The sequence below is a fragment of the Patiria miniata genome, unplaced genomic scaffold (genome assembly GCF_015706575.1).
Source record: "Patiria miniata isolate m_02_andy unplaced genomic scaffold, ASM1570657v1 HiC_scaffold_5, whole genome shotgun sequence".
Taxonomy (NCBI): domain Eukaryota; kingdom Metazoa; phylum Echinodermata; class Asteroidea; order Valvatida; family Asterinidae; genus Patiria; species Patiria miniata.
In genome coordinates this window covers 37081396-37099306 of record NW_024037072.1, presented here as the reverse complement: position 1 = coordinate 37099306, position 17911 = coordinate 37081396, and the positions used below count along the sequence as shown (strand labels likewise).

General features: G+C 41.7%; 1 protein-coding gene across 1 annotated transcript in view; it reads left to right on the top strand.

Moving 5' to 3' along the window:
- LOC119741909 (heterogeneous nuclear ribonucleoprotein U-like) overlaps positions 1-17911 on the top strand; it is a 19870-nt gene extending 1959 nt beyond the window's left edge. Inside the window, exons 2-15 of the mRNA XM_038217854.1 lie at positions 1785-2503; positions 2877-3012; positions 4662-4729; positions 4902-5041; positions 5193-5292; positions 5894-6006; positions 6553-6705; positions 7505-7612; positions 8357-8479; positions 10363-10491; positions 12002-12170; positions 12394-12747; positions 13446-13738; positions 14824-17911. Coding sequence (XP_038073782.1) covers positions 1828-2503; positions 2877-3012; positions 4662-4729; positions 4902-5041; positions 5193-5292; positions 5894-6006; positions 6553-6705; positions 7505-7612; positions 8357-8479; positions 10363-10491; positions 12002-12170; positions 12394-12747; positions 13446-13738; positions 14824-15183 — 2922 coding nt within the window. The 5' untranslated portion in view covers positions 1785-1827 and the 3' untranslated portion in view covers positions 15184-17911. The remainder of the gene's footprint in view (positions 1-1784; positions 2504-2876; positions 3013-4661; positions 4730-4901; positions 5042-5192; positions 5293-5893; positions 6007-6552; positions 6706-7504; positions 7613-8356; positions 8480-10362; positions 10492-12001; positions 12171-12393; positions 12748-13445; positions 13739-14823) is intronic.

Here is a 17911-nt window from a genome sequence, read left to right as displayed (position 1 = left end):
ATTTGGTTTTGGGCACAAAAAATAAAAGGATCGAAAGTAAGGTCACAGAAATGTACAAGTATTAAACGCCATTACAAAATGTCGAATGGTACTACGCACAAACAATGTCACCGTGCACGGGTGGCCAGTTGACCGGCCGCGCTAGCGGCACATAGCCCGGTAGTCGACACACGGAAAATCGCTCTGCACTCTATCGTTGTGGGACAAATGAGCTCAACCTTTCGTAAGGTATTTCCAACCCAAACTTGTCAAAAATGAACGCTAGTTTCTTGTGGATGTACCTGAGATCATTCAAAATGCCGTTCAAAAACTCTGGCTCCCTTTGGAACATCACAACTTCCAGAAAAACGGTGTAATTTCACTGTTAATTGTCTGGCTGCACAGTATTAGATCGCGCACAAGTACATGTAGGCCTACGCGTATATGCGTGGGATCGGGGGACGGGTCGGTTTCGCGATCGCCCGGCACCACACTCAACACGTGTGCTTGGGCCACGTCCATTTTATCGAAAAATAGGGGTGTTGGTATTAAAAAGTAGGTGGTTTCAATTGCACAGCCCATCCATTTCATAATTGTTTTGTGTTTTCACTTCATCGGAGGTTTATTTATTTAGTTTAACATTATAAATATTTATAAACTGATCTCAACCGAAATTATTATTTCATTTTATTCACTTAATGGCGGTGCACGTCTAAATGACGATCCTGCCAGTACCCTTGATCATAATGGAACATGCTACATGTCGTTGATGAAAAGAAAATGGCTAATGTGTCCATATGTACGTGATGTATGGGATGGCTCGAGTAACTGCGATGTTTACAAAATCCTTGCGATGATTATGATAATATGGGTGGATTTTACGAAGGTATTCGACTTACTTTTGTTGATTTTTTTTGCAACAAAATCGTTCAAACATCGGGATGACAAGTTAAGAAATCAAGTATATAAAATTTGGATTGACAAGATTTTACTGTTGGCTTTATGTAGACAAAAACTGGAGTCGACAATTAATGAGCTTACAAATTTACCCAGGAGCGCTATTATTCGCGCGCCAGAAACCGTGTTAAGGAGCGCGAAGGAGCGCGATCGCGCTCGCGCTCCTTAAAAATGAAGGCCTGCAGTGGATGGTCTTTTCATTTTCTTGACACTTGCTAATGAAATGATGATTGTGTATCTACCTACGGGCCCGGTTCCTTTATAACAAAACCCTCTTAAAAATTATTTGACCTAAACGAGTTGGCGACATCAAGAACATGCAGGTATGTCATAGAAAAAGGGCAGAGTTAATGAATTTTTGAGAGAAATTTGGGGTAAAAATGACAAAACGCAACAAGAAAATAAAGATAGCGAGGCGTGTTGAATTGCACAGCACCAACCGTAAACCTGGTAGGAAAATTGTAATTTCTACCCCAAGAAACTGTTCAAAAATTACACAAAAGGTGTCATTATATTGAGAGAAGTCTGTTTTAGGTTGAAAAGGTCATTTTCGAGTAAAGAAAACACACCCTTGATTCTAATTTGATTGAAACTTTATAGGGGCCAACACTACACGATCGTCGATAAAATTGTGTCCAAAGAAGTTGTGAGCCTGTCTACATTATAGCTACAATTTTGTTGGAAATAAATAGAAAAACAATAGGCCTATCTACATATTGATACTATATTTGCAAATGTACAGAATTAAAATTCGTTTAAAAAGGAGGCGGTTGGTGAAAAGGAAACGGGCAGGGATGAGAAATTTGGTAATTTTTTTACTTGGCCTTTTTTCACTTGGACTTTTGCAGAAGCTCATTATACATCAAGTTCTCAATCAGCCAGTGAGTCAAGATGAGTGAAATAGTCACCCCTTCCAAACTGAAAGTTGCTGAGCTCCGAAGTGAGCTGCAGTTACGAGGACTTGATACGAAGGGGGTGAAAGCAGTGCTTGTCCAACGACTGGAGGAAGCCCTCCTTGCAGAGAATGACGATGCCTCCACCGATGTCTCCCCTGCGCCCGAGGAGGAGGAGGAGGAACTAGAGGACGATGTAGAGGGCGAGCAGCTGGAAGGCGGGTACGAGGATAATGGGGTAGAAATGGCACAAGAAGCCAATGAGGACGAACTGTTGGGTGGCAAATCGGACATTGAGCAAGAGGGCCAAGAAGAGCTCACCGAAGCAGATGCTGCTGCCGCTTTGGCAGAAGAGGCTCCAGAGATTCAGGAAGACTTGCCACAAGAAGTAGAACAACCAGTGGAGCCAGAAGCTGAGACTCCCATGGAGCAAGAGCAAGGACTTGAGCAGCAGGAGTTGAAGGAGGAGGCTCCACCCCCCGTGGAGGAGAAGGAACCACCTCCCGAGGTGAAAGTTGAAGCAGCTGAGTCAGATGTCAAACAGGAGACTGCGGATGTCAAGATGGAGGCAGAGGAGGCCAAACCAGAGGTCAAGGAGGAAAGTGGCGAGGAGACCAAACCGGAAGTCAAGGAGGAAAGTGGGGAGGCTGGTGCTCAAGCTGAGACGAAAGAAGGTAGGTTGTTTCAGATCTTGCCCACTATCTGGGAGTGATGTCACAAGTATTTTACTCATTGGGGAACCGCCACCATTGGGCTAGATAGCTCAATTGGCAGAACACCTGAACGGCAATCTTGAGGTTTCCGGTTCAAACCCCGCTCCAGTCAATTGCTTTGTTCAACTTTGAAAATGAAAAGTATTTTTTGCAGTTTCTATTCCAGACTGGAGCTGGTTTTGAAGAAATTCAAGGCGGTCTGTAGCAAGGATGCCTACAGTGTTGGAAGTCGGGGCTAATGTGCATAAAGCTTGGTGAAATATCCCAGATGTTTAAACATTGAGGAAATTGCTAATATTTTTATTTTTTTAACCTGCCGTTGTAATTTTCCCAGACAAAAAAGAAAGCCCAGCCAAGACTGATGACAGAGAGAGGGAGAGGGACTCTCGTGACAGAAAGCGAGACCGGGAACACGATTACCGAGACAGAGGCCGCCATGACCGCTATAGAGATCGCTCGCCCAGAAGAAGGTATATTCAGTTCGCTGTAATATTTGTGTCAGCCAGCGCAACATTCCAAGTATACTGTTGTGCTTGTGTTGTTTTGTTTGTCATCTATTGAGCGAAGAGTTGTACATTTTCATCAGTTGCAAGCCAATCATAAGTCAAGTCAAAAGTCTTATCCGAATAACGGGGATGAACAAAGACACTGTTAACCCTAACCTTTCCAAATGCTCCGAAATCCTCTTTGCAAAATGGACGATTTCACAGAATTGAGGCTATATGGCAAAAATGTTTGGCTGATTTTGGAGGATGCACTGTGTCAAGGTCTTAGGCTGGACCCTGTGTTGTGTATGCTCAGCCGTGATTAATTTAGACCTAGATTACACTGAACTCCTCTGTACTGCTCCAAGATGTCACTGGCTCTGCCTCAACACATTGAAAGTGATTGGTGGTGGAGGATTTTGGAGGATTGAGTCAGTCAGTGTTTCCCCTGGCTAATGAACTGAGCGAGGTGGTAGGCCTACAAATACAAATTGATGATTGAAACAAAAGTTACGAAGTCTGCAAACTGAAAAGAATGCAGCACTCATGAAAAAGTGCGATGATCCATCTACACATCCAACTTGTGAGTTCTAAACACTCATAAATTACACAAAATTTTTTTTTTTTTTATTAGTATTTCCTTTTATTGCAAATTTTCACAGTGAGGTGGTGATATTGGCAAAAATTGAGCAAGGTGGTCACTGAAAGTAGCGAGGTGGGCCGCCTCACATTTGATTGGGCAAGGGAAACGCTGGAGTCCGTATGCAATTTTTACATATGGAAGCAGTTGGAGGATTTTGCAGGATTGAGGTTGCATCTTAGTAAAAATGCCTGGGGAGTTAGGGTCAACTCTTTGTTGCAGTTTATGGTAGGAGCTTGCGATGACGAAGTGGAGGTCCACAACATCAAGTAGAGACCCCATGAACAGCTAGTTAAAGCTCAACTTATTGTGTTTTGTATTTAATTAAAGGGAAAATACAACATTTGCAAACATCAAAAAACGAAATGATCAAATTATCACAAAATATCTTACTGGATTGTTAGGGAATGACAGTCAAAAGCATCCTGTAAAATCGTGGCTCCTGGTGTTCTGACATTTTCAAGAAAACTTGTATTTTTCCAACGCTGGTCAGCCGACCAGCGTTGGAGAAAACTGGCTTTTTTCAAAAACTGTTTTAATTTTTCATATTTAGTTATTCTGACTTTTCTTTGCAATTGATCACATACCTGTGAAGGGGTACATACATTCTCTGACCTTACAATTCCCCAAAGTGTATTAATTGCTTCGTTTCATCTTAAGTGGGGTCAGGGAACCAGACTACAAGAACATGATAGGTTTTCTTGGTTTTTCCAGCATCTACAAGCCCAAAACATGAAACAAGTCAGTTAAACATAATTTTATATAACATACTAATCCTCCAAATCTATTTATTTCTGAAAATTGCAGCAAAAGCAGATGTTGTACCTTCCCTTTAAAGTTAACCATGTTTACCCTGCCTCAATTTTAATATCTAAATCTCACAGTTATTTCTGTCATTAATGCCCGAGTGTCCTGTCTTGCATATTTGTTTCCAGAATGAAATTAAGTTCACAGTTTATATTCACCTTGGCTGATTTGTTCCATTCATTTTTAGGACGCCTTCACCACCTGTCATGGAAGAAGATGACGACATTCCTGAAACTACCTGCGTTCTTAGCAAATGTAAGTCACTCTTGACATACACTACTGAGTCGGAACTTTCAACTTTAATACTGCAGTAAAGTAATTGTAAATTAACAATATAAACCCATTATAAAAAAAACCAACTCCTTTTGCCTGAATTTTTATGGAACAAATTATACAAGCCTTTGTTTTCCCTGCCTGTTTTCTGTAGACATTTCCGACTTGAACATCAAGATTGCAAAGGATGGAACCTCAGCCCAGCCTCTCCACACGGACGGCTTTGCGTTCCTTTGGGGCGGTGTCAAAGCAACGCACGGCTTCAACAAGGGAAAAGTGTGCTATGAAGTCAAGGTACATGTCACACTGAGGCCATAGTCAGCAACAACAAAACAAATACAATTTTCGAACAGTTCCAGACTGCTGTGATGTAATATTGCTCTTCAATGGACAACTTTCTCCTTGACCCAGTCTCTAATTTATTACATGTCATTATTGTTTTCAGCTGGAGGAGCATTTGGATGTGAACCATCTTCCCTCGGAAGAGGTCAACAGGCACGTCATTCGTGTGGGCTGGTCCACCGATGAAACCTCCCTTCAGCTGGGTAAGTAGGCTGTGTCGGCCTCCATACACTGTTTGCAACTTGATGTGAAGTCCTCACATGTAACTGCGACAATGGCATTCCATTGCTATTGCTCTGTTACTTTCGGTCTAAGTTGTCATTGATGTGACTTCGAACTGCCATTTGATTATCAATCATCCAGATGTATTCATATGTTAGCACATCCACACTCCAATACTTAAAGGAAATGTAACACAAAAAAGGAGTTATGGACATGATACACAGAGGGTTGGTTCATGACACAAATGAGGCAATAATTGGAATGCCTGGACACTCGTATCCTCCACCATTTTTCATCAACGACAACTGGGATGGCTTGGACATGTTTTGTATAAATCTGATGAGTTGAGCCCTCAGTCCACATTCAAGCAACCAGCGCATTGGAAATGGATAAAAGAGGTCTTTCTCAAATGTCTTATATCCAGTGTATTACCAGGCTCATCAGCATGGCTCATCACCAAGAGAGATCGCCGCTGCCGCTAAAGATAAAGCAAAATGGACACAGATTGTGACTGACTGCAGTGTGGTCGCTTGATGTGACGATGATGGTTTAATTTGTTCCCTTTTGTTTTCCTGTGTTCAGGTGAGGAAGCATTCTCATACGGATACGGTGGCACGGCCAAGATATCCGTCAAGTGCAAGTTCAGTAACTACGGTGAGAAGTTTGAAGCCGGAGACGTGATCACAACATGCCTGGTAAGATCATGAGAGATTTAATAGTCAACCCCTGATTATCCCTAACCCTCTTGAATCCCCTCAAAATCCACTAGGAAGTGTTTGGAGCAGTTTTGTAGGATTTAGGACGGTACGCCCAGCCACCATTTGTTTGATCGAATGTGCCCATTTGTCTTGTTTTCAGTCGTGAATATTTGGAGAATTAACCCTAACCCCTTAGGGTATCTTGGATAGAAACCCTGCTGAACGCAGCAACATGCAACACTTGTCAAAATGACAAGCCTGCTCAGTGTAGCAGGATCCATCAGGTCGAAAATCTCAAGGCCAAACTGAGCCTGTGGTCACCAACTGCAGCAGGATACAACTGTGGCATTGTTCAATGGGACTAGCTCTCAATGTTTCAGAATTGGAAGTTTATGCAGTGGTGTTGATGGCTCAGTGCAAGGTCCCACAGACCTTTACACCTGATGCACTATGTTGCATCTGGAGTAACTTCTTCATTTTTCTTGTCCTGGGGCTTTCATTGAATCTAACGGAGTATTACTTCTTTGTTTCTTTCTTGCCCAGGACTTTGAGGGAGAGAAGCCCACCATCTCCTACAGCAAGAATGGTACCGATCTGGGAGTGGCCTTCACCATCGATGATGACCTGGAAGGCAAAGCACTGTTCCCTCACTTGCTGCTCAAGAACACATCCATATCGGTCAACTTTGGACAGAAGGTAAATAACTCGAGGGAACGCAACCGGAAGTCCCACTCCCTTCTAAAAAAAACCCCAGCCACACACATACAAAAATAAGCTATAAATTGTGGTTGTGTCCGTCTCTGGTTGACAAACTCAGCTAAACCATCACAGCAGTCAAAATTAATCAAGTGACTGTTTAAAACAGTTCAGAATTCCTTTGTTTTTATTATTATTATTATTATTTTTAATTATTTCTGGCAATAAAATACCAAGGATTCCTCAAAAACGCCTTAGGCACTGTAGCTAGCAAGCCTGAAGAAACCTGTGGAGAACAGACTAAAGGGAAGAAATTACAGTTTAAGACGTGGGAGGAAAAGCCCAGAAGAACATTCTGGGGAAAACCCACGGAATCAGGCAGGGACTGAAAACCCAATCCGCATATTGGCCCAGGATTCGAACCCGGGACACAGCGGTGGAAGGCGAGGAAAGTACCGCTACGCCAACCTGACTCCGCCGTGTTAATTTGATGGAGCCATGCTTTGACTGGAGGTGATTGATATGTACCTACCAGTTACCTCTTTTGTCAGTTGAGGGGATTTGACTAGTCACAGTGTTCACATGAATGTGATCCGACTGGTTTTTTGTTTACTAGTCTGTGTACAAATGCATGACAGGGGAAGTGGAAGACATTTTAGTTGTCCGTGACACTTCAAAAAATAGGAGCGTTTGTGATATGCATATACTTGAAGTATTCTCTTTCACTAGCACCCCTCCTTAAACAGGACAGGCTTATTGCAACCCTCTGTGATGGATTTGTCTAACCTTTCATGTGCAGGAGGAGCCTTACTTTCCCACACCGGAAGGCTTCACTCTAATTGGTAATGTCCCCGTTGAAGACCGTGCCCGTGGGCCTCTCCCTCCAGCGACCAAGAAGGACTGCGAGGTAGGACACAATACAAATAAATATTTAGCATATTTTGGAATTTTTTCCCCCAATACAAATAAATATTAAGCAATATTTTCGGATTTTTTCCACCTGATTTTGACGAGTGCAGCAATTTTTGACCCAGTCCGCGTTTCTTTGGCCTGGGACTTGGTGTGTCATTCTTGTGTGATTCATTTTAAATTATAGGTTGAACAAAGAAAGTTGATCAAAGAAATTGACTGGAGCGGGGCTTGAACCTGTGACCTCTGGATTACCATTACGGTGCTCTACCAACTGAGCTATCCAGCCTTATGTTGACGGTTCCCAATTTTGTCAGTGTTTTTGTTCAAGGCCAATATTTTTTTTATTCTTGTGGCTTCAGAACAGTTTCTTTCCGAACTGTAATGTGTTCGTACAAAAACACCAACAATTGTTTCCTAAAAAAAAAAATGCTAACAAATCTTGTTGGGATGGGTGGTGTCTTTTTCATATATTCCGTGTATTTTTATATTGGGACAAGGCCCCAAAAAACCCGAAAACAGAAACAAACCCCAAATTACATGTTATCAATTTTTTTTTTAATTGTTATCAAAATTTACTAATTAGTCATCTTCAATCTCTCCCCCCCCCCCAATCGAACCCAACTACATCTGAATTTGCTTGAACATGTCACTAATGCCCGTGGACAATGAATATTATAACTAGTCATTCTTAAACCGAATTTCTTAGACGCACTCCTTCCTCTTTTTCCTGACTGATCAGATTCTGATGATGATAGGCCTGCCAGGCGCCGGCAAGTCCACCTGGGTGGAGAAATATTGCGTGGAACACCCCGAGAAGAAATACTACATCCTGGGCACCAACCTGATCATGGATAAGATGAAGGTAATGAGCATTTGCAAAACAAAGACAAGAAACTTGGGTGAAACAAAAAACAAAAACCCAGACTGAGCAATAGTTGACGGGGCTTACTCTTAAGGCTGCAGTACATTTCTTTTTTAAGTAGTAGCTTGTTAATTAAGTAACACCCTTAATGTAATTGTATATTTCAACTGCATAGATTTATAACTGTTTTCATGCCTTGATAAGTCACTTTTTAGAACGATGCAATGTCAGCAGTTTAAGTCTTCATCAACTTATAGATTAGGGGATGATAGTGTGTATGTAGTGAGTACATAAATAGTTTGTAGACTGTTGTGAATTAACAGTGGAAAAAGTAGGGAAAGAAGTAGTTGCGTTTCGCTGCTTTAAATATTCAAAGTTTTTGCATCACAGAAATTCATTTTATCAGCCAGTCTTTATAATGGTTCTCCCTACATTGTGACGATCTCAGTGGATGCGTCAGAAATGTTAGAAGTGGATAAGCGAACTGATCCGTCCTGATTTCAACAAATTTTCACCCATTGGGTTATTCATTATTTTGCGAAGCACTTCAAGTTTGCTACTTATTGCTGAGGCAGTTTCTGCCCATGATGTCGCACATTTGAACAAGTTAATATTCAAACAAGAGGAAGAAATCGTTGCCCTTCAAGACCAGCAACGCGAAAAAAGTTAATATTCTTTAAAATAAAAAGCTGAAATTCCAGTCAACTTTAGGTGTGCAGAAAATTTTTACTCGGCCTGATTGGGCAACTATGAACGAATCAGAGTACAGCTTCTGCATGTCGGGAGACTTTGTAATGAGCATTACAGAATGAGAACGGAGCATCAATTTCTATCAAATTTGAAGCAACTAGGTCCCGGTTATTGACAGTAAATTTTAAAAAATCCCAATCCTTGAAAACGTTGGAATTATACCTTACAGCAGACGCTGGAGTACCTCAGAGAATTCAAGAAGCTATTTGCAAGTCTCAGTATGTATTGATCAATCCTCCGACAGTCCTCCTTTTTTTCCCCGTTTGCAAAACGAAGTTTCCATTCTATACTGAAAATCAACTACAAGTGGCATTTGGAAGGAACTAAAGTTTTTACTTTCATAAAAAAAACCGTGAGCCCAGTTTCGGAAAATTGGCTGTGCAGATTTTGAAGGTACACATGTACATGCACATCAACAACACTGTCATGTTACACTTTGTTCAAAATGAATGTGTTATTTTAGTTTGTCAGACTTTAGTATTCATTTTCAACTGATGGTATAGAAATGCAATGATATTGATATAATTGTTTAGTTTAGATATAACTCGCACAGTTGTTCATGTAGGTAATAAACTCATTTGGATGTGAATTGCAGCCTTAGTGTAAGCCCCAACGCCTTGCTTTCAGTCTCACGTTGGATGAACCCTTTTGTCGTAAAAGCACTGTAACGAAGAACCGTAAAGAACGCAGGTTGTCTGTTAAGATGTATTATGACTTATAAAGCAAATGACATAATGTACAGGCTGTTCAGCCTTTATCCTACACAGATACCGGTCGCTGTACCACAGCAGTGATATAACCCTCCACGCTGCTAGATGTTACGTTGAGTGGGGCCAGCACAGATTATGACAAGAGTTACATAGGAAACAAAGCACAAACAAAGCAATGAGATAATGTAAGTAGATTTTCAGAGAAGGCCCTCGAGAAAGTCGCCGAAGGGCATCGTCAAACTCAGCAAGGTGCTGTAAGTTAGTCTCTACGACTTTTCAAGAAAAGCTCCTCTTGTAGTCAGTTTAGCATGTGCATAACCCATTCCCTTGCAGGTGTAGCTAGTGTGTAATTGATACACACTTTGTAGGGTTCTGGGGTTTTTGTGTATCTAATGAGTTCAACCCCCGAAAAATGATCTGTAGGTGATGGGCCTGTCCCGCAAGCGCAACTACCACGGCCGCTGGGACAGTCTGATGGACAAGGCCACCAAATGCCTGAACCGGTTCTTTGAGATGGCGCCACGTAAGAAACGTAACTTCATCTTGGATCAGGTGAGTGGCAGAAACCAAATCCTTGCTTTTTTGTCTGTTTTGATACTTGATTTAACATTGCCTCGTGTTCTGCTAATGTTGGTGATGCACTCAGTATTGTAGTATCATTAGGTTTTCCTGAAGACTGATTCTGCTGTAGAGATACTTGAACCGACTTACCCTGTATCGTAGGGTGTAGATTGTAGCTCTTCAGAAGGAAATTTGCAAGTTACAGGATATTTTTGTATATTGTGTTGTGGATGTAATTTATACTGTACTTCTTTATTTTACACCATTGTTACTTAAGAACTGGGTTCTGAATGTATTGTCCAAGAAAACCATCTTTACAGAGAGTTGTCTTTTATCTTGGAATGTACGTGTATATCTTAAGATAAAGTAAGGCCTACAAATTTTGTCAACTGAAGAGCACAAAAATTGAAAGCCAGGAGCCATATGTATTATAATGCTAAGAAAGAAAAAAAAAAAACGTTTGGGAAGAAAGTGCCAGTCACCAAAGCAAGGAATATCTGTGAGAAGTCAATTGACACAAAAAAGATTGAATGAAATATGGAGCTTATACTTTGGAGGCAGAATTTCAGAAATAGACACAGACACAGGTGCTAGTAGCAAAAGTTGGTGAAGGAATTAGTGGCAAAAGGAATAAAGAATATACATGTATGAAAGTTAATGCTGAGCTGACAACGAATATTGAGGAATCATCGTCGTTTGTTTCGTCTTCATCTTTGAAATGTTATTTGATTGTCGTACTGTTTCTACAAGAAATTCTGAAGCTAGGCAGTGCCAGCTGAATCAAGTTTATTGCGGACCATATCATCATCCTCCATGTAAAATTAAAGCAGAACCAGAACCAGGAATTCTCTGTCGTTACGTCTTCACAAATGGTCTTGGTGTACGTTCATGCATGTACTCGTTTTGAAACTCCTGAAAGTCAGCATAGTATTACTGAAGGTTTTTATAGTCTTACCCCAAGATCAATATGATATATATACTGGTATGTATTGCTAAGGCCAAGTAGTTCTTTGGATTGTCCTCATGGATATAATAATGGTTCAATATCGAGAATCTTGAATCTTGAAGTTTTCATTGTACGTATGTTGTATTAATCCGTGTAGAGTTTTGCTCAGGTTATTCAAGTTGATTCTACTTAATACTTCAAATGGATTTGTACAGTTTGGTACTTTGGTGTAATTATTATATTTCTGCTACTTGAAAATGTTTTAAAGTAATGATTGTAATGAATTTGTCTTAGTGTGATCTAACCAAATTTGACATGATTGTTTTTCCTTCCAGCGTAAGGTGAGTTCAGGAAGCTAGTAATCATAGTTGGATTCAGAGCACTGCATAAATAAGTTGTACTTCACAAAAACTGATGTTTGTAATCCATGTTGTGGACTTGATCATTGCAGAGAGAGCCGAAGTCGTCATATCCTGCCCGTATTTTTCTTTAATTGAGAGCTTCAACCTTTCTCATTTATTACTTCCCCCCCTATACACAACCTGGGGCCGTCAGACCAATGTCTATCCCTCTGCCCGCCGACGAAAAATGCGACCATTTGAAGGTTTCACCAGCAAAGCAATCGTAGTAGTCCCCACTGATGAGGAATTTCTGAAGCGAATTGAAAAACGCACAAAGGACGAAGGCAAGGATGTACCCGAGAGTGCCGTTATGGAAATGAAAGGTAGGATTGATCACCCGGAGAGAAAAACACAAACTCCGCTCAAAACCAGGGAGTGAGAGAGAGAACCAGAGGGACTCTCGTAGCTTAGGCTTTGTGTAGGGCACCTGCTCGTTAGGGGTATAGCTCTAGGGCCTAGTCAGTAACAAAAACCCCACGCCATTACCTTCGCTCACGCTCCATGTTTTGTTTTTTCCCCCCTCCATGTTACGATTACAATTTCTAGCCAACTTTGAGCTCCCGGAGGAAGGCCAGCTGTTCGAGGAGTTCACCTTCACCGAGCTGAGCCGGGAGGACTGCAAGCCACTGGTGGAGAAGTACAAGAAGGAAGGGCGCGCTGCGGTCGGATCCCAGCCCAAGCGCTTCCGGGATGATCGGGACCGCGGCGGCAATTGGAACCGTGACTTCCGCGGTGGTGGTGGCGGCGGCGGTGGGTTCAATCGCGGCGGTGGTTTCAACCGCGGTGGTGGCGGTGGATTCAACCGTGGGGGTGGTGGATATGATCGTGGGTACAGCCGGGGAGGATACGACCGGGACAGCCACCGGGGTGGATATCGCGACCAGAGACAGAACCGTGGAGGTTAGTGGAGACGGAAATGATACAAAATTTTCTAGAGTGCCAAAAGCGTGTCTTAAAATTTATGCTCAAGGTACATTATGAAGATTTACATGATGGCAGTCAAAATGAAGTTTCTCCACAAAAAAAATCCCAACTTTTAAAGGAAAAAGTTAAAATGTTGAAATGAACCAGGAACTTCGATACTGTCTTCATGATTACATGTATTTGCCGTTGCAATTTCTATTACAATTTTCACTAACGAAGCAGATCAGATTAATCCGTAACGTGTCCAATGCCATTAAAAAAAGACGTAGAATATCTGCTTGTTTCCAAAATGTGCCCGATCTTCGAACTCATGATGGAGTCATTCCATCTTTAACCCTAACGCCCTAAGGGCTCTTTGGGGGTCAAGGACCAAATACCACAGAATACTACATGTGTTGTGCACACTTAAATGGAAAGAAATGCATACTACAGGTTACTACTGAGTAGTATTTTGTAGCTTTAGGTGAGGTTAGGGCTAATGAACGAAAACAAGTAGATTCGGCTGCTGTAGAGAGTTGATGCCTCAGGAAAAGTGGAGTCGTCATTCCTAGCTTTGAATCGATTCTCTTCGATCGGCAGTGGATACAGGGGAAAAGTTGTCCAAGCCGAAAATACATTTGTGTGACATACCGGCTGTCAACTACTATTGCATCCCTTGCCTTGTGTTTTGACAGGGTACGGTGGTGGCGGTGGTGGTTACGGAGGCGGTGGCTATGGCGGCGGTCACCGCGGTGGCAGCAGCGGCGGCAACTACAGGGACAACCGCAGCGGTGGGGGCGGCTACGGTGGGCGAGGTGGTGGAGGCAGCGGCGGCTATGGTAACAGAGACAGCGGCGGTTACGGCCGGAGGGATTCCGGTGGGTACGGCAGTCACGGAGGCAGCGGCTACGGTGGTGGGGGAGGCGGGGGTAACTACGGCAGTGGTAGCTACAACAGGCGCGATCAGGGATCCGACTACAACAAACAGGTGAGACATTTCTGCCTGCTCACGGAGATTTGATGCCAACTGTGCCCAACGAGGTACTTTGCTGTTACAAGTCAAGTAAACGTATCAGGCCGGCGTTTATCTCCAGTTTCAGTGGCATGAAATGACCGAGAATATTTCTATTCTCCCGGGATGGGATGCAAATCCATCGTGGGTTACTCCCCAGCTAATGCTGGTACCCTTTGAAACTCCTGGGTGGAGAGAGGCTAGTGGGGTGAAATGGCTTACACAAGGACACAACATATGACCAGCAGCTGGATATGAACCCCTGACACTCTGATCATGAGTCACAAACCCTAACGATTGGGCTGCACTCTCCCTTTGGCTTTAAAAACGCATAAAATATCTAATACTGCCGAAACTGAGTCAATAGAATTTCCCCAAAAATGTTAGAGGGCCTGACGTTTCGGCTTAACAAGACCTTTTTTCAAAGGCAAAAGGTAATAAGAATCAATGCAATTTTAGTAAAAACGGGATCTTTCTCACTGTGCCAGGCTTAAAACTGAAGACCATGTGCATGACTGCAGTAGGTACAAATAGACACACAAACTGCTAAGATAAACTGAACTAGCTGAGTCAATCTTTGAGATTTCATGTGCAGAGTTCAAATTCTTTTAGAACCTTGGAGTGGATTTGCAGTGCAAAAATTTACTGAGCATACCGTATGTTGGAACAAATATTATAAACAGTGGCAAAAAGATCTGATCTCCGCCTGTAAGTCTACCCTCTTGACTTACACACGAAATATTCAGTCATCACATGTGATGCGATCAAGCTACATGAGTCGTTTGTCGGGAATTTTCATTTGGAGATACAGGCCATAAAAGGGCCACTTCATCACATCACTTCATCACATCTCTTGGTGTTCGGACTTCCATAATTTTTTTACTAAAGATGGTATCAACATGCGGTTTTCACAGCAGTTATGCTGAGATTGTGCTCTTTTCAAATCTGTAATAAAAAAACACAAACGACTCATTTAACTTAATCGCATCACATATCTGTCGGCCTTTTATCCCCTGAAACAAACTTCACAAGTCGACGTTGTTTCTTTTGGTACTGTACAGAGTGGTGGCTACGGTAGTTCCCAGGGTGGTTACGGCAACCAATCCAGCGGCTATGGCTCGTCCAGCGGCAGCGGCGGTTACGGCAGCGGCAACACCAGCACCACTCCCTACAGCAGCACCGGCACGGCAGCGACGGGATACGGCAACTATGGAACTGGCACGGCCAGCCAGGCAGCCGCACCGGCCGGCCAGCAGCAGGGCTACACCAATCAGCAGTACCAGCAGTACGCCCAGCAGTACCAACAGTACCAGCAGTATTACCAGAGCAACCCGCAGTATGCCCAGCAATACGCCCAGTACGCCCAGCAGTATGGGAACTACGGTGGGTACGGGCAGGGCTCTGGGGGTACGTCTCAGTAAATCCAATCCGCTGACAAAACCACAAACAAAACAAAAACCTTTCAGGTCGGCTGTGTAAACACTGGTTTGTGCTTGGTGAATTTTTTAGAGCAAAGGCAAATGAATTTGGCACAATGAACTAAAGAAATTCTTACATAAAAATTCTCTTCCATGGCTTTTGCATGAAATTGAGTTTTCGTTCATATTCATCGTGAATGCCATGTTAGCAAAATTTCATACCGTGTTTTCTCGCCGTGTAAAATTCATGTTTCTGTTTGCCTTTTGCACCAAGTATGAATCAGCCTTAAGACAGACTTCTTTTTTTAAAAACCTACAAATGCTTTGAAAGAAATAATAAAGAAGGAACCTTTTTAATTGGGTATAAATGTAGCGTTTTCGTAGTGTAAGCTGGTGTAAGTTCCAATTGTGGTAGAATTTGCCGGAGAGAGAGGGGGACACGTCGTTTTAAAAAATGTAAATATATTTTTAAAATTTTGATTCCCTGTTCTTGATTGCACCCTTGTGTGATTCAGGTCGATATATTCATCAGGAAAAGTCTTGTTTTAGATTGAGTGTGTCACAATCAACTTGACTGTGATTCCTGAACTGTGTCTAGCACATGTACGTTATTTCTTACCAGTTAATGTAGATTAAGTAATTTTTTTTTCTTTAGGTAACCAAATTTTATAGACATCGAGAGGGAAAAAAAAGAAAAAAGCCAGAAATTTAAGGCATCGAGGTAAAAAACATGTGAAGTATCACTTGCGCGTTTGCGATGTAGACTTGTGCCATTTTGTTAAATGTAAAATTTGTGCTGAAATCATAACGGGAGAATGCAAAATTAAACAGGCGGTAACTCAAGGTTTACCTCGGTTTACCAGGGTTTTGTGGGTTACCTCGGGGTAAAACCTCGAGCTACCCCCTGTGTAATTTTGCATTGTTCCCTAAATATTTTCTATTATTTCTATACAGGCATGTCTTTGGAAACTGCAACCGTCGACTTTTTATTAAAAGGCCTGCTTTTTCATTTGCTGTTTTTGGCTTTATTCTTTAGATATTTGGGAATATGGCGGCGAGTGGCAGGTTTATACAAATAGAGCAGTCTAGTTATTCTACAGGCAAGTTGCTTTGCTCTAGCATCATTTGCATGGATGCTGTACAATCTATTGATGTGTTCTTTCTGGAAATATGTTGTGAAAGTGTTGCTTTGTACAACTGAATTTTCACGGCTTTTAGTCCATAGGCAGATCAATTCGTCGTGTCAGTGCAACAAGGTTGCATGTCCATTCTGCAACAAAGTCGTATCTCGCGCGTATACGCTCCGTGCATCAACGTCGTATCTCGACGTCCATTGACTTTGCCTGTACATCCGGGTTATTTTAAGCCACATACGACCTTATGACATTCTGAAACTCGCGTTTTGCATTTATGCCATTTTAGGAGATACGACCTTGTTGCACTGACGCAACGAATTGTTCTTTAAAGGTAGAGAAGACCATTTACAGCTATCCAAAAAGTAACTGCCCAAATTAGTGTGAAAAAATTGATAGTAATGACGCTGAACTCCCTGTGAAATCATTCCTTCTGGCGTGCTGTCATTTTGAAGAAAACAATAAAAGGTCATTTGCAAAGATGTTTCAAGTGACACATTTTTGGAAATTTCTGTGAATTGGCCCCCATGCGTTCAGATTTGTAGCGTGTTTGCAATTGGGCGAATCCGTGAATGGGCGACAACCGGCTGATTGAGAATCATGTCCCGAATGCGGATTTGGGGATTGTGTCACAAGAGGGCGCAATTCAAAAATTTGACTCGGCAACTTTGAAATTGAAATCAAGATCCAGAATATTGTGTTAATGTTTGTTCTGTTTTCTAGCAAATATACAGCATTCATAGTGCTAAAACTTCATCAGGTCAAACACCTTTTGGTTCAAATGAAAACAAAATTACAAATGGTCTGCTCTGCCTTTAAACTTATTAAATATATAAAGCTGTACAATTTCTGCCTAACAGCTGCTAAAGCACACCTAGAAAATATGACATTTATTTTGTTAAAACAGTGACGATTTGTTCCTCTCATGCAAGACCTTTTGTATATCTCTCGGATAATTTCAACACTAGGTTTCATTGGAATATGTAAATGTGAAGTAGATAAGAATTTCTTAATTTTTTTTGTGTTCCGTGATTGACATGTTGTGAGGTTGTTTTATAGGTTTATTTTAAGAGTGAAGTGATATTCGGAAAATTTAACCTTTACAAAGATTGATGTTAGGTTTATAATTATGTGAAATTGAAAATAACAGAGGAATACCTTTAAAGAACACACACGCGTGGAATGGTTTAAACAGTGCTGAAAATCTGCATGTTGCTTGTACATGTACTTTCAAGCATTTGCACATTTTCTGGAACTTGAGTCTATTCTGTGCCATAAATGGTTTTCAGCATTGTTTTCTCCATCTCTTGCTTTCTTGACTTGGTTATGCAATTAAGTGTACATTGCTTTTCAGACCATCATTTGGTTCAAAGACTTTGATGTTTAGAAGAAGAAAAAAAAACATGTAGAACTCAGGGACACCAACAAGTTCTGATTCTGGTTTTTGTAAAGAGCAGAGAGAGACGTAACAAAAACAGTCAGTCCTGTAAAGTGTTTATTTCTGATATCATAACTATAATGCAGCCTTTTTTTAAATGACGAAAAGGAGAAAATTGAGGAATAAAAGAACGATCATTTTGAGATGCATCCTCAATCAA